At 36.7% G+C, this 17,319-nt stretch overlaps 1 protein-coding gene across 22 annotated transcripts in view; it reads right to left on the reverse strand.

The window, feature by feature from the left end:
• Positions 1-16,009, reverse strand: part of ODF2L (outer dense fiber of sperm tails 2 like) — a 40,726-nt gene extending 24,717 nt beyond the window's left edge. For 2 of the 22 annotated variants that reach the window (XM_086390949.1, XM_086390938.1), the window contains exons 1-8: positions 15,705-15,899; positions 14,154-14,210; positions 13,456-13,540; positions 7,287-7,455; positions 5,319-5,451; positions 2,615-2,674; positions 2,416-2,487; positions 1,764-1,880 (exon numbers count right to left, since the gene is read on the reverse strand). In XM_086390949.1, the coding sequence (XP_086247075.1) occupies positions 1,764-1,880; positions 2,416-2,487; positions 2,615-2,674; positions 5,319-5,451; positions 7,287-7,399 (495 nt within the window). In that variant the 5' untranslated portion in view covers positions 7,400-7,455; positions 13,456-13,540; positions 14,154-14,210; positions 15,705-15,899. Of the gene's footprint in view, positions 1-1,763; positions 1,881-2,415; positions 2,488-2,614; positions 2,675-5,318; positions 5,452-7,286; positions 7,456-13,455; positions 13,541-14,153; positions 14,211-15,305 lie in introns of all 22 variants that reach the window. The other 20 variants (XM_086390947.1, XM_086390935.1, XM_086390946.1 and 17 more) reach the window with 11 other exon arrangements.
• Between the last annotated feature and the right edge of the window lie 1,310 nt (positions 16,010-17,319).

Here is a 17,319-nt window from a genome sequence, read left to right on the forward strand (position 1 = left end):
GATCTAGAAAGAAAAATGAGTTCAAAGTATCTTTAAGGTAGTTCTCAAGGAATTATAATGTAACTAAAAAATTTAAAAGACCCAATATAATTGTTGAGTCATCAACAATACTAAAAAAAAATGAGATTTATGTTGGCAAACGGAGTTAGTTCACTGTGCATGCATTCATTAAAAAAAAACAACAAAACTTGTCAACCCTAAATAAATTTCAAAACTGTGTTAGAAGGAATGTAAAAAAAATCCATGAGCTAATTCAACTTCTTCTAATTATTTCTAAATAATAGAATTTTGTAAGAGAATGTGAACTCAAAGTATTAGACAGGTGAATGTGATGGCAAAATCTTAGGATTTTATAGCTTATATTTGCTCTTCTAAATATCATATATTTAATATGAATATAAAATTCATATATAAATTCATATATATATATGAATTCATATATATATAAATATATAAATTCATGTATTTAATATGAATATAAAAAGGAACTGTCAAATTTAACTCAAAAAATGTTTATATATATAAAATTCATATATATATAAATATATAAATTCATATATTTAATATGAATATAAAAAGGAACTGTCAAATTTAACTCAAAAAAATGTTTACTATTTCATTTTTAAACTAAAGAAAATATTTTCAAGAACTTCCCCGACTGCTATTTAAGGACATAATTTAAAAAAAAAAAAGGTAAATTGTAGTAGATAATCTGAGATATTAAATTACATGTATTCTCTTATATTTACCATGACAGAGCAGTACAATTCCAACTCTAGTTCATCTCCAGTGCCCTAAGACACAGACGCAAAGAACACAGGGAATCTCTGGGGGAAAGTGCTAAAAAGCACCTAAAGGCAGACAAAAGACAAAGTTTATGTCTCACATAAGTCTGCTTAATGTCTCTTTCATGGGCAAAAGCTTTTTGCCACTGAAGGAAAAAAGGAAAAACAACCCTGATATGCAGTTGTGAAAAACAAGTGCCTGGGCTACAGGCATCTGCCATGATCAGGAAGATAAAAGCAAACAGAAATCCAGCACAGAAGTCCTCACACTCAATGGGGTTTGTCTTTCTACACTTCTCTTTCAAAAGTGGCCACATTGCTTCTTTTCCTTTAGCAAAAATGACAGTAGATGCAGTTAGCTTGTGTCATACCACAGCAACCTCAAACTCTCACCTCAAAGTGACTGTGAGGCTTCCACAAGAATATTTAAACTATGCAGTTTAAACCAGAGAATTCCTCTTAATTACCCTGCTAAAAAAGCTGTATAACAGGTTATTTGATTATCTAAACACCAATGCTAGGTTACCTGATCTTAATGTTATTATTATTAGCAACAAAATCAATATAATAAACATTATTGTCTCATTAAATAAGTGCAAGAGTATTTAAGTATATTATAGGCACATAAAAGGGATGACTGTATACCAAATATTAATAGCTTCAGTATTTTTAAGTTATTTTAATTTTCTCTTATATTTAATAGCTTTTCCATATAAATATAATTTAAGAATAGAGATTTTTTTAAGTAATTCAATCTTATACAAATCCTTCCTAGATCGGTACTACAGAGAGAGAGCATTTTCATATTAGGATCTGGAGCCAAATCTTTAGAAAGACCAGAAATGTTAAGATTTGCCTCAAATATGGATTTCCCATGGCAACACTTAAATTGAATTCTTTCAAAACCAGAATTAAGACTATATTGTCATTCATTACTGTTAGCACTTAAAACTATAAAAATGGATGAGTATTTATAACCTTTATGTGTTCTTTTAATTTCTCATTCTCTGCTTCCTTTTTATGAATTTGGGACTGCAGTCGTTCATGTACTACTTTCACTGATTGTGAGAAACGGCTTGCTTTCAAAGCATTTGCCTATAAGAGAAAACAAAACAAAAATGTGTTATTTGATGTATTTCTCTACATTATTAAACTTTACAGTACTTGCATATGATCTAAAAATTTACTAAAGAGCAAAGTACAACACTCCCATTACGAATGGATTTTATATAAAATCAAGGGGATGTTTTCTACTCCTCTTTTTAATAATTCCTAATTATCTCCTGTTACAAGTTCCTATCTATCATCCTAAGTAAAATCATGGATATGTCTAAAATGATCCTACAAACACAGAAATACCTTAATTTATACTAAAACTGAAATATATATTTATACATAGGTCCCTGACTTATGCCAAGTACCCTGAATGAAGCATCATAAAAATCTAAAAAGAAAAAATTTTAAAAAATTAAGATGTTATATTTGATACATAAAACTGGGGAAAATGTCCAAATAACCTAAAAAACTTTGTGTCTATTTATAAGGATAAATAGGAGGCCAGCATGGAAAGAAGGGAAAGAAGGAGTCAATATTAAGAAAATATGATGAATTAAGCTCAAAATTTGCTTACCTTTTCATTCTGAAACAAAGAAGAAAGTTCTTGGATATAGGTCTCCTTTTCAAGTACCTTGTTCTTAAGATTCTTCAATAAATATAATGTTAAAGTTAGAAATATCACAACTTGGGTAATGTTGGCTAATTTTATAAAACTGACCAGCATATAAACAAAAAAATTCAGAAAACTAGACTCCCAAGTATAAAAGACTTACAATGTTTTCACTTTCATTATCAGTTAGTTTCTCTAACAAGTTGGATAAACTTTCCCCTCTCTGTGGAAAAAAGAAGTTATAAATCAGTGTTCACAAGCTATATTTCTCTACACAATAGCAGAAAGTGGATTAAGCATCAAAATTAAGAAATTAATGTGGTGCAGCATATAGTGGTGATTACAGCTGCCTTCCAAAGAAATTAATATGGACAACTACCATGCACAGTTCAGCTTTAAAGTTAAAAACCAGAAAGATTTTTGCTTAAGTGTTCCAAATCAATTTTTGTCCACAATTTATAAAATTAATTTCTAAATAATGCCTCATAAAGTACAAGCCAATGACATAAAAATCACAAGAACCTTGTATACAAAGGAGGCTCACAATGCTGTTTATAAACAGGTAAAAATTATAAGCAGCCTAAAGTCTACCAAAAAGAAATGTTTTAAAGAATTATAGCAAATCAATAAAAGAATTCCATGTAGATATTTTAAATGAGGATGCAGAAAATGTTTATTCACTTTGAGGGTCACACATACCATATGATTCTATTTATATAAAATATCAGGGCTTCCCTGATAGCTTAGTTGGTAAAGAATCTGCCTGCAATGCAGGAGACCCTGCTTCAATTCCTGGGTCAGGAAGATCCACTGGAGAAGGGATAGGCTACCCACTCCAGTATTCTTGGGCTTCCCTTGTGGCTCAGCTGGTAAAGAATCTGCCTGCAATGTGGGAGACCTGGGTTTGATCCCTGGATTGGGAAGACCCCTGGAGAAGGGAAAAGCTACCCACTCCAGTATTCTGGCCTGGAGAATTCTATGGACTATATAATCCATGGGGTTGCAAAGAGTGGGACACAACTGAGCGACTTTTACTCACTTGATAAAAAGTATGTGAAATTAGCAAATCCACAGACACAGAAAAAGCAGATAATGGACAAAGAAGGGGTAGATGGGGATGAGAAGCAAAATTCTAAAGGGCTAAGGTTTTCTATTTGTAGTTATGAAAATGGTCCAAAGCTGATGGTGATGACTACACAATTCTGTGAATATACCAAAAATCACTGAATTGCACACTTTGTACCAGTGAAATGTATAGTATGTGAATTAGATCTCAATAAAACCGTTAAGAAAAGAATATATGAATGCATAAATAAAATGAATACAAGAGCTTAAATCCCAAGAGTTTTTTATAGTAACTGAAATCAAGTGAAACAAATAATGAAAGTTCTTGAGATTGAAAATAAAAATGTGTTTTCTATAAAATATGCTGCTTTCATGTAAAACTACTCATGAAACACTGAAAGTGGGGGTTAATGATTGCCATTTCAAACAAAAATTCAAGAATCATTTCCATTTCAAATATACCAATATTTTAATTTCTACAGTTCAAGAACCAATATACCCTTCAAGTGAGAAATACCACTATTGAAATAGTGCTTAGCATTTCCTACTTGTTGGTATTCTGTCTTTCTAAGAAGATGTTCTAAAGTTTGTTTTACACGTTTAAGTGTCTAATTCTATTGTTAATATTTCTGTCTGTTTAGAAATCTTCAAATTGGATGCAGAAAGATTAGCCTGACAAAATATAAGAGCCACAAACACATTTTAAGACATTGCATTAAGAGACTCTAAAACGTAATGCTACTATTAGCAAAGAATATTTTTTCCCAGTAAAGAAAATCATTCTTTTGCATATGTTGTTGTTGTTGTTTAGTCACTAAGTCATATCCAACTCTTTGTGACCCCATGGACTGTAGCCCGCCAAGCTCCTTTGCCCATGGGATTTCCCAGGCAAGAATACTGGAGTGGGTTGCCATTTCCTACTCCAGGGGATCTTCCTTACCCAGGGATCGAACACAGGTCTCCTGTATTGGCAGGTAGGTTCTTTACCACTGAGCCTCCAGGGAGGCCCTCTTTTGCACACAGAAATAGTAAAATTTGCCAAGTTTATAGCTGCTGCTGCTAAGTCACTTCAGTCTTGTCTGACTCTGTGCGACCCCACAGACGGCAGTCCACCAGGCTCCCACGTCCCTGGGATTCTCCAGGCAAGAACAATGGAGTGGGTTGCCATTTCCTTTTCCAATGCATGAAAGTGAAAAGTGAAAGTGAAGTTGCTCAGTCGTGTCTGACCCTCAGTGACCCCATGGACTGCAGCCTTCTAGGCTCCTCCATCCATGGGATTTTCCAGGCAAGAGTACTGGAGTAGTGAATAGTATTTGTTACATGGTATACTAAAGTAAAATGAAATCAAAATAAGGGCTTAAACCCTAAAGTATTTCAGGAATTTATTATAATACAACTAATATTATACAATTTGCCCTTAACTCAAACTTTAATACACTGTAATTTTAGAATAGAGGTTTTTAATCCACATGGTAGTACAGAAAATATATTTCATCTCTCAGAATATTTTAAATTCACTCTTGTTCTAGTTCTTGGCTCTAGTTCAACTCCACGTAAGTCAAGCACCGAGGTACACAATTTCTAGCCTGGCCTCTCATCAAGTGCATTCCTGAGATTATCTTTGACAGAAAGAATTGCAATTAATGACATAGGAAAAAAGAACACTGATAAACTTGCATTTTTTTATATCAAATACCAGTGTATGAGCATAATTACTGTAAGAATATGAGACCTCAGTTAATGCATTCTGAGTATTATCCTAGCTCCTCATTTTATTAGATGTTCACTAGTCAAGTACTCACATTTTCAAAACTAATCTCTTCAATGGTGTCCTTAAACAATGGCAGAAGTAATTCTGCAGAACAAGTTGCTAACTCGGCTTCCTTAAACAATGCTTCCAATTCGGTCTTCTCATTTTGGATGTCCTGCTTTAGGCTATGCACAAAGAAAATTTAAGTTAAAACTGTTACATAAATTTGTTTTACTTTTTTGTGCAAACTAAGCATAGCCTGATTAAGTATTACAGTTCCATAAATTGCTCTGCAAAATTTAACACTAAATTGTCACTGAAAATGTATACATTTTTTCTATACTTCCATATTTTTTCTACACTTAACTATAAATGGTAAGACAGTTTCTAAAATGTTAAGATATATAAAATATGAAGACTACCAACAGCAATATATCACTCTACTATTTGGTAATTATTCAACATCTCTTCTCCAGTTTGTAAAATGATTTATGTGAATGTGTGTCTTTTTTTTCTTCCCTCCCTTCTCCCTAGTCCAAAAACAAAAGATCTGACTTTCTAGCCCTTATTCCCAATCCTTTCTTGAAATCTATTGTTTTTCACAAAAAAATTCCTCCAGAAGAATGTGTAAGCTAAACAAATGAAACACAAAAAACACTGCTCCAGACACCTAAAAATTCTTCACATTTGGTTTTATAAAACATTATCATTTAAAATGAAACTGATTATATTTGCTTTCACTATAAAATACATTTCTGGGGGGAGACAAGAAGTTCATACTTTTACATCCCAAAATAGGGATGCTTCTTAATAATCTTTGTCAGTCTGGAAGCCGTCTTGAGCTGTCTCTCCTGTACATGTCCAAAACTTATAGAATGAGCATCAAATAGTATGAGGAATATCCCAGAGATGGGATACAGCAATTTTTAAACCTCTAGCAAAGAAGCATCACATAGAGGGCTTGAAGGAGTTGTTGAAGTAAGAATGTTAAGCAACATTCTGGAAGCAAGATTCCAAGGTAGGCCTTCTGTATACTGTAAGTAAGAGCCCATCACCAATAATTTTCATTTCAGATATAGATGCACCTAAGAAATACCCTTTCACTAATACTCCTAATAGCAGAGAGAACTCTGAGTTAAAAAGTGACTCAAAGAAGTTGGATTTTGAGTATAAAGAAGCTTTGAGAATACTTTCACTAATTTATTTCATTTAATCTTTATATGAGCAGAATCATTTCGACAAAAATCTATGTATAAGTTTGAAGAGGCTTTTACAGTATTTATAAATAAAATTCCAAGCATTACAAGAAAGCACTGTGTCTTTCTTTAATTGACACCACTTTTCTTCTATGGAACATAATATAATGGCTCAACAATAATGAAAGGCATCTTAGAGGCTATGTCTCTACGAAATACATTGTATTCTTAAGCACCACTGGCTTCAAATGATGGGCCTAAGGAAGATGCTGGCTATAAAAGACAATTATCATTATTAAAAACCATGTACAGAAAATCAAAAATAATTATATATGACCAAACATTATTTTCATTTATAACTAAAAGCTGCACTATATCATCCATAGCAACAATCACAGTATTTTAAGATTGTCACTTTGGGGAGCAATGAGTCATACAAAAAACAAGCGCATCCCCATACCAAAGAAGCAAAGTATGACAGGTATCTTTTAGATAGCAATATACCAAATGACAGTGAATTAGTACTCATTAACTATATTTCCAATATTACATGATATTTATATTTTCATTTATCTTAGGTAAAAAGGTATATACTTTATAAATTTTTATAGGTAATGTTTTCAATTTTAATTGCTGTCATTAAAATTTTAAAACAGCCACATTCTGCTACATGAGTACTTTGTAATCAAATTAAATATTAATTACTAGACTGTTAGATGATATTCTTGAAAGAATGCTACATTTGAAATAGTTTACAATATGGACAAAATATAAAACCCTGAAATCAAGAAAATTAAGTTATCCCCTGCTATTGTTGAGAATACCAGCTGAGATGACTTTCACTGGCATCCTGTGGTAAACCTTCTTTCTCTGATCTACTTTCAAAATGGGAAAAGAGTTCTTCTGAATGACTTCCATCATTTGCAGTCTCCTCCATAAATTAAATGGATTTATCGGTGGCTTCCACAGCAAGTTCTCCACATAAGCTGAAACCTAGGAAATATTTTCATTATTAAACATTTCAGTAGATTCTTTTTTTCTGTTATTACCCTATAAGATAAAAATCCTAAAGATGCCTAAAAGAAAAATATTTCACAGACAAAACTCAAATTGTAGCTGCTACTTGTTGTGATACTAATTTAAAGTTGTATCAAAATTGCATAGCACAATCATTCAACAATTGCCAACTGCCAGTTTCCAAAAAGTCACTATTTTCTACATGCTCACAAGAATGTATAGATTACTATTAGTCTATTTCTTGAAGTATTAAAATAATATCTTGATCCAAACAGACTAGAAAATGGACATAAAAGTCATGGATTAACTATCAATTTCAGTTTCATTCAGCTCAGTTCAGTTCAGTCGCTCAGTAGTGTCCGACTCTTTGTGAGCCCATGAGTCGCAGCACACCAGGCCTCCCTGTCCATCACCAACTCCCGGAGTTCACTCAAGCTCACGTCCATTGAATTGGTGATGCCATCCAGCCATCTCATCCTCTGCCGTTCCCTTTTCCTCCTGCCCCCAATCCCTCCCAGCATCAGAGTCTTTTCCAATAAGTCAATTCTTCACATGAGGTGGCCAAAGTAGTTTCAGCTTTAGCATCATTCCCTCCAAAGAACACCCAGGGCTGATCTCCTTCAGAATGGACTGGTTGGATCTCCTTGCAGTCCAAGGGACTCTCAGGAGTCTTCTCCAACACCACAGTTCAAAAGCATCAATTCTTCGGCACTCAGCTTTCTTCACAGTCCAACTCTCACATCCATTCATGACCACTGGAAAAACCATAGCCTTGACTAGATGGATCTTTGTTGGCAAAGTAATGTCTCTGCTTTTCAATATGCTATCTAGGTTGGTCATAACTTTTCTTCCAAGGAGTAAGTGTCTTAATTTCATGACTGCAGTCACCATCTGCAGTGACTTTGGAGCCCAAAAAAATAAAGTCTGACACTGTTTCCACTGTTCCCCATCTATTTCCCATGAAGGGATGGGACCAGATGCCATGATCTTCGTTTTCTGAATGTTGAGCTTTAAGCCAACTTTTTCACTCTCCTCTTTCACTTTCATCAAGAGGCTTTTTTTTAAATTCCTCTTCACTTTCTTCCATAAGGGTGGTGTCATCTGCATATCTGAGGTTATTGATATTTCTCCCAGCAATCTTGATTCCAGCTTGTGCTTCTTCCAGCCCAGCATTTCTCATAATGTACTCTGCACAGAAGTTAAATAAGCAGGGTGACAATATACAGCCTTGACGTACTCCTTTTCCTATTTGGAACCAGTCTATTGTTCCATGTCCAGTTCTAACTGTTGCTTCCTGACCTGCATATAGGTTTCTCAAGAGGCAGGTCAAGTGGTCCAGTATTCCCATCTCTTTCAGAATTTTCCACAATTTATTGTGATCCACACAGTCAAAGGCTTTGGCATAGTCAATAAAGCAGAAATAGATGTTTTTCTGGAACTCTCTTGCTTTTTCCATGATCCAGAGGATATTGGCAATTTAATCTCCGGTTCCTCTGCCTTTTCTAAAACCAGCTTGAACATCTAGAAGTTCATGGTTCATGTATTGCTGAAGCCTGGCTTCAAGAATTTTGAGCATTACTTTACTAGCGTGTGAGATGAGTGCAATTGTGCAGTAGTTTGAACATTCTTTGGCATTGCCTTTCTTTGGGATTAGAATGAAAACTGACCTTTTTCATTAGATCTATTCAATAAGAAATGAATGTTATTCATGCCTATAACAGTAAAAATTTAAGATACTTTTGAAAGTATTTGGCAACAGTAGCTGCAAAGATAAAGGTTTTTTTTTTTTAAGTAGACTTTTCAACATTAAATTCACTTATTTCTATAAATAAATCCTATTTTTTTTAAAAAGTTCAATCTAGGATATTCTTTGGTGATCCTGAATGGACAGATGATACTACATCTAAGTCTTACTAAATAATCTAATTGTTTTCTCTCAAATTTGGAGATGTCATTTTAAAATGTGAATTTTAAATTTATGACATTTATGACTTTCTTCAAAGCTATTTCATTTTAATTAATGAATTAGTGCTTTGGCAATCATTAAGACTGTATTTTCTTAATTCTAATATATGGAAATGTGTCTCCCTAATTCTGTTTATACAAAATCAAACATCATACTTAAGGTCTTCTGCATTTTTGCAGAGATACTTTTCCTCGTAATTTATTTTTAATTTTCTGTATCATAAAATACATATGTTCAAGAATTTTCAGATCTCTAGATAGATGTGAAATTAAAGGTTGAAAAGTATTCACAATATTTAATTAGCAATTCAGAAATCATTTAAAATGTCTGTAAAAAATGCATCTCTTTTTTGTCTGAAGGTTCTATATATCAGAGAGATATTTAGGATATAGGCCAATGAAAGCATGCTCATATTTTTTAAACACTAGCAACTCATGTCAAATGGAAATGCAGAATAAGATACATATAGTCTAAGATGATCTACGTGACTGCTACAAATATGCAACATCTGTTATTAAGACATAACAATATTTTGAGCTATTGGCAGTCCAGAAAAAATTTTTAAATACTAATATACAGGCATTCCCTGGTGGCTCAGACAGTAAAGAGTCTGCCCACAATGTGGGAGACCAGAGTTCGATCCCTGGTTTGGGAAGATCCCCTGAAGAAGAAAATGGCAACCCACTCCAGTATTCTTGCCTGGAGAATCCCCCGGATAGAGGAGCCTCGTGGGCCTCAGTCCACAGAGTCGCAAAGAGTCAGACACAACTTAGAGACTTCACTTTCACGAATATACAAAATCAAATGAAAAACCAAACCTAAAGATGAAAATGAATATGCTTGGATAAGTCACTGCAATCAAGGAAATCATCATCTACTCATTTGCTCAGTTTTGGTACTTATCTTTTGTCCATTAACTTGTTTAAATATCTGTCTCTCTGTACAACGGAATCTCAAGAAAAATTTCTTCTTTACTAGAATCTTCAGCACCTATAAGCCTTGTAAAAGTTAAGCAATAACTGAAGGAGAGGGCTCAAGGCTTGGCATAATTTACAAATATGATGAATCAAGACTGACGCTTTTTATAACTATTCACCCCTTGATTCATCTTTTGCTGCTGCTGCTGCTATGTCACTTTAGTCGTATCCGACTCTGTGCGACCCCATAGACGGCAGCCCACCAGGCTTCCCATCCCTGGGATTCTCCAGGCAAGAACACTGGAGTGGGTTGCCATTTCCTTCTCCAATGCATGAAAGTGAAAAGTGAAAGTGAAGTCGCTCAGTCGTGTCCAACTCTAGTGACCCCATGGACTGCAGCCTACCAGGCTCCTCTGTCCGTGGGATTTTCCAGGCAAGAGTACTGGAGTGGGCTGCCATTGCCTTCTCCGGATTCATCTTTTAGGGGATCACTAAAAGAACAATAGTTCATATATTTAAAACAAAAGTTTACAAATCAGTATAAGAGGATAAGGATCCTTAATTTATTGAAAACATTTTATGAGGTAAGATTCAGTTTGAGAACTCCCTTGTGTCCAGTGGCTAAGATTCCACACTCTCAATGCAGGGGGCTTGGGTTCAATCTCTGGTCAGGGAACCAGATCCCAAATGCCTCAATTAAAGATCCTGCATGCAGCAACGAAGACCCTACATGTGGCAACTAAGACCCAAGGCAGCCAAATAAGTAAAGAAAAAGAAATATTAAAAAAAATATTCAGCTTGGTATTAGTACTTTAAATGAGTTCTTGCTTAGCTTTGTGGGAAACGAATATAGGATTATTCACTTATAATATATAGGAATACAGGAACTTCTCAAAATATGGTTGAGAGGTTCCAAGGTACTCCACTATTTTTGTGTTGTTATAATACTATGAGCAGAAACATTTGTATGCTGAAAAATGTAATAATTTTCTTTAACATAAAAAGTCTTGCCTTTATAAAAAAAGCTATCTTCTTGGTGCATCAAACGTATTCTTGCATGGAAAAAAAGCAGATATTTCAGAAGGAAATGTTATCAATTGTGTAGAATAAATGCCAATTTACAAATGTATTAAACTTTTGTCCAATTTGCTCATGGTGAAACAAAGACACATATTCTGCACACACACTTTTAATGATCAAATCCCTAAAGAACACCAATTTTAAAACATTTTTAAAGAATTAAATTTCTTATATAGAAATGACTTTCAGTCTTCTATCCAAAAGGCATATATTTAAAGCCTTTTCCAGGAGTGGTCATGGGTTTCTGGCAACCCAGCTACATTCACTAAACTATGTTCCATTTTGGCCAACAACAAGCATTTGAGCAATGGCTGTTCAGGGACCATGATGCTGCCACGATCACAGAAAGGAAAGATCACAGTCCATGATGTTCCATAGCACCTATATTGTTCTATACAAACTAATCAGCTTCAAATATGCATTCAAAACTATCTCTTTGAAGAGAAAAGTATATGAATCTTGCATATTTCATTTTGTTTTGCCAAATACTAACCCTTGGAAAACTAGTTCCCATTAGGGTCGAACAAAAGCATGCAGTTTATACTGAAATATTCACTACGAAATATTCAGCAAAGAACACCAAGTAGATACAGAAATGCTACTCATTTCCCTCACTAAACACTAGTCAAAAGTTTACTAGAGATGTAATTGTATAGCTTTTTGGACTCCATAGCAAAAAAAAAAGATATTTGGGATTAGGCAGGGTAAAAATAGCCAGAGATGGAAAACAGATCTTATGAGTGAAAGCTATCAAAATTGAAAAAAAAAAAAAAACATTTTTTAAATATAGAGATTAACTTTGAAAATTAGCTAATGCTTCTGTCCAATGAATAAAGGAATTTGAAAATAAAAGGGTTGCAGATTGGATAATATCAAGAAAAAAGTTGACAGGATGAGTGTCTGATTTGTAAATAAAGAATACATACATATTTTCAAGGCCCAAGTCCTCCCTCCTTCTCAAAATATTCCTCTGACTGATTCAGTCCACCAAGAATCCTAAACATCTAATAATATTTTCAGAATTATACTGTTTAGAATTTAATTGCTCTATAAAGGATAAAATTTTTAAATGGCTACTAAATCTGTTAGGGCAATATACTCATCACTCTTTACCCTCAAAAATTACATAATACAGTGAGAGGCATAGGTTAGAATCCAATATATAAGTGATGGTGAGCAAATAATTTATTATTCAACCTGAAACACTTAAGGGATCAAGTGGGCCTCATAGAGAACTTAATTACCCAGAAGACTGGACCAAAGTCTTCAGAGTACCATTTCACCCTAACTAATCAGTATCCTTTTATCAGATAAAATAAAACATTTTCTTTCCCTTCAACACATGAACAGCATGAGGACATGCTGCCATTTATCAACAGAGCATTAACTTATAACCTTATAACATCACCTCACAAAAATCCTACACAGTTTCTATTAACATCCCAAAGCTACACATGAAGAAACCAAGTTTTAGAAAGGTTAAACAGCTTGCTCAAGTTTATAAGTAAGGAAGTGGTGGAACTCAGTTTTGAAGCAAAAGCCAGCAGATAATAAAATGTAAGAATTTACACAGCTGAAAGTAACATACAAACTTCTCTTTTATAAGTATTTTAACAATACTCTTATAAATTCAGTTTATATTTTAAAAATGAAAACTGTTCTGTACAAGGAAATAAAGGATGAGTAAGACTGAGCTCCTTGAAGGCACAGGCAAGTCTAAATCGAGAGAAGACTGTGAGCGTGCTAAGTCACTTCAGTTGTTTCCGACTCTGCGAACCTATGGACTGCAGCCTGCCAGGTCCCTCTGTCCATGGGATTCTCCAGGCAAGAATACTGGAGTGGGTTGCCAGGCTCTTCTCCAGGGGATCTTCCTGGCCCAGGGCTTGAACCCATGTGTCATGTCTCCTGCATTGACAGTCAGGTTCTTTACCACTAGCATCACCTAGGAAGCCCCAGAGAAGACCGAGAGCAGACAACTAAAATCCAGTGTGCTAAAGGTTATAAGGGACTCACTGGGTACCCTGAAAGCAACGAGCAGGATCCTGGGAGACTTCCCAGAGGTGAATCTGCAGTAGAGTCCAGCAGAACACATCTGAGGCTGGGAGGGAAAAGAAAAAGGCATTCCAGATAGAGAGTAAAGTACCAGCAAGAACAAGGAATCATGACAGAACATGATTTGAAAGGGCACTTGGCAAATGATGAGACTGACTGGACACATGAAAGCAGTAATTCTATGCAAAGTTCAAGAGCTTGAGTTTCTTTTCCAAAAGGTTCAGACAGACCATTAAATAATTTTAAGCAGGAGAATGCCAGATCAGAAGTGCATCTTTTAAAGATAAACCCAGTGGTGTTTTGGAAAACAGACTAGGCATATGGAGGAGAGTAGAAATACTCTCAAGAGAGATGAAATTGCAACAAAAATTTTTGAAAAAATCAAAAGTTGCTCCTGCTGGTGATTAAAACAAACAAACAAAACCCCACAGAAAACAATGAAGGAATTAGAATACAGGAAAAGCAAAAGATCAGTATGGAAATGATCAAATGTAACCCCTCATTTACTCATGACCATCTGAATGGATGCTCAATATTTAAGTTGCAGAAAATGACTGCTTATTCCGTTAAATACAAAAATTAACTTAGACCAGTTTGAAGAAAATCGTTTAAAAGTGTGTATTAGGACTTCCCTGGCTGTCCAGTGATTCAGACTTCACCTTCCAAGCAGGCAGTATGGGTTCAATTCCTCCTCAGGGAGCAAACATCCCACTTGTCTCATGGCGAAAAAAAAAACAAAACATAAAACAAAAGCTACATTGTAACAAGTTCAATAAAACGTCAAAAACTGTCCATATCAAAAAAACCTTTAAAAAATAAATGTATTATTTTTTCCTTCTCAGAGTTATCCGTACAGAATCAACTCAACTTCAAAATAATTCTTTCAAAAATCATTCTTGCAGAATTATTACAAATCATCTTCAGTGTTGTAAAAAACTGAGTTCTACTAAGCCAGGGCCCAGGGGATCAATGACTTTCAACAGAACTGTGCCCAAGGGAATAGATGTTTTGTTAACCTCATTGCTATACCCAGCTTCTAGGGTCTCAATCATTTGCACAAACTAAGCAGTGATTAGCAGCGGTGTAAACAAAGCCATTTTCTCATACCTTTGGGAGTTTCCGATGCAAAAACTACCTTACTAATACACATCAATTTTGAAATAAGAAAAAGAGAAGCAAGAAAATGGATACCTGGCTGTTAAGGACCATAACAAACATGACCGTGACAATCTTATTGTAAGCAGGAGGGTATTAAACTCATTTTAAAAGTAGACAGGCTTTCTGCAGTCTATTCCTTAAACCATAACCAACCAAGTGGTACTTAAAACTACTCCAAGAACCTCATTCACTGAACCATCAAGGAAGCCCTCATTCATCCAAAAACACCTGAAACCTAACTGTGTGTGAGGTGATAGGGAAACTTTGTCTTTGCAATACTTTCTCCCCAACACCAGCCAAAGTCTGGCTATGGTTTTCTCACTAAACAAGCACCACTTACCGACCACCTACTCAAAACCTGACATTGGTTAACTTAAATCTTATTACAACCACTCGAAAGTGACTTATCCCTCATTTTACGAATAAGGCAACTGAAACCAGAGAAGTTAGTGACTTGTCCAAACCACACACTTTAAAGAATAGAGGCTGGAAATCTAGGACCCTGGAAAAGAAATGATTTCCCGAGGCCTGAAGTATTCTTTACTAAAGGAGGCCCGGAGCCTACTACAGTCTGGCTTATTATATAGCGGGGCACTTCAAAATCAGCCGAATACGTAAACGGGCAGTGTTTCCTAAAGAAGCGCTGCCGTTACCAGGGCCTTCTGGATTACGTCTCCGTCCTGGACAAGCCCACCTCACGACGATCTGCCAGGCTGTTCAGGGACCACACCCTTCCTCGCTGCCTTTCCCAAGCCCAGGCTGCGAGTGGGAGGTGTAGGCAGAAAGGGGCTGAGGTTAATTTTGGGTGGACGCGAGGGGCTTTCACTTCCGTAACTCACCAAGGCCACGGCCACGGCCCCAACCCGGGACCCTTAAAGCCACCCGCGGTAACCGACCCTCCGCCGCCCAAGCCCAAATTTTCCCCTCCAAAAGCAGGCCGTCGCTTCCACCACTGCGTCATCACGCCGCCGTGACGTAAGGCCGCCGCCGGGCCGCAGGGGCCCCGAAGGCTGACGTTGGGTGAACGTTGGTGCAAACCCTGGCGAGCATACCTGTGCTCTCCAGCCCTGGGTGGGCCAGCAGGGAGGGAGCAGGGTGCGGGGGGCAGTGCAGTGGATGAAAGCTAGGAAGGAAGGCAAGGACGCGACTCTGGAAGCAGGCGAATTCCTAGAACGGCCTGAGTGGAAGAATGCCCAACGGGGAGCAATCGGGACAAAACCGGGTTGGTAACCGGCAAGTAGCTTCTCTGGCAACGGCCGCCCCGCCCCTTCGGTAGGGCCCGCAGCGGCGCAGCCAATTGGCCGAGTTCAGGAAAGCGAGCGCCGGCGTTTGCTACTGTGGTCAGGAGTGAGGGGGCGGGGCACGGGGGAGGCGTCCTATCTCTGAGTTGCTTCTCCCGGTAAACTCCCCCACCCCCAACCTTTTGTTTTAAGAGAAGGGTAGCGCTTGTGTATAGTTACCAAAAGTCTTAACTGTTGAGTTCACCCAGAAAGGGAAATAAGGCCGATGCCTTCCAAATCTTCTGATACTAGGCTTGAATCATCAAAAGTGCCCTCCTTTTGTTTTTTTAAAGGGGGAAATTTGAAAAAAAAAAAAAAAGGCAATCGCGACTGGAGAAAGTTCGCTGTAAATGTAAACAGCTAAAAGCCGTTTATCCGAGGTATTTCTCTGGGCCTCTGTTTTGTCCTGTTAAATGAGAGAGCCGGACGGCTACCTCCCAGCTATCTTTCGGGTCTCAGATTATTTGTATCGGTGCTACAGCCAGCTGATACTTTTATAAATTGAACAAGGCAAAATTCTACTTGGAAAAGTTAAAAAACAAAAAAGTTATCCAACGCTTCAACCTAACGTTAAAAATCGTGGGTATCACATTAGGTTTACAAATAAACTATCAACTGAGCAGTTTAACCGTGGCTTACCTCTTATCGGTTTCACTAAAGAACAATTTCCATTGATGATTCCAGCAATGCATCCTCACCCCAAGCCCCAGCACAAGTTCACAATACACTAACTTCCATATGTGCAGATGTTAAAAAGCACTAGGAATTGCACATTTAAGTACCTACTCTAATTGATGGATCATGACCTTTGGCAAGTCAATTTCTCTGAGCTAGTCTTCTCACCTGAAAAAAATAAAATAGGAAAAGTAGAATTGAGGCAAGCGTGCATGCTCAGTCCCTCAGTCGTGTCCAACTCTTTGCAACCCAATGGACTGTAGCCTGTCAGACTCCTCTGTCCATGAAGAATACTGGAGTGGGTTGCCATGCCCTACTCTAGGGGATTTTCCCCACCTTGGGATTGAACCCCTCTCATGTCTCCTGCATTGGCAGTCAGGTTCTTTACCACTAGCACTACCTGGGAAGCCCTTTCTGAGCCACAAGCTTTTGTTTCCGACTGTACAGCTAGGTAAAAATCTCAGCATTAGAATCTACTCAGCCTTCTATGTACCCCCTTGGTGAACCTTATCTGAGCTGGGATGAGAACAGAGTGGCTTTCTCTAGCAGCTGTGGATACATTCTAGTTGCAGCATGGCTTATAGGCTGTATCATGGTTCGTATCAGTCCTGTCCGACTCTTTGCAACACCACGTGGACTAATTGTCTGTCAATGGGATTTTCCAGGCAAGAATACTGGAGTGGATTGCCATTTCCTACTCCAGGGGATCTTC

The sequence above is a fragment of the Bos grunniens genome, chromosome 3 (genome assembly GCF_055505025.1).
Source record: "Bos grunniens cultivar Pamir isolate PY7600 chromosome 3, Bosgru_T2T1.0, whole genome shotgun sequence".
Classification (NCBI taxonomy): Eukaryota; Metazoa; Chordata; class Mammalia; order Artiodactyla; family Bovidae; genus Bos; species Bos grunniens.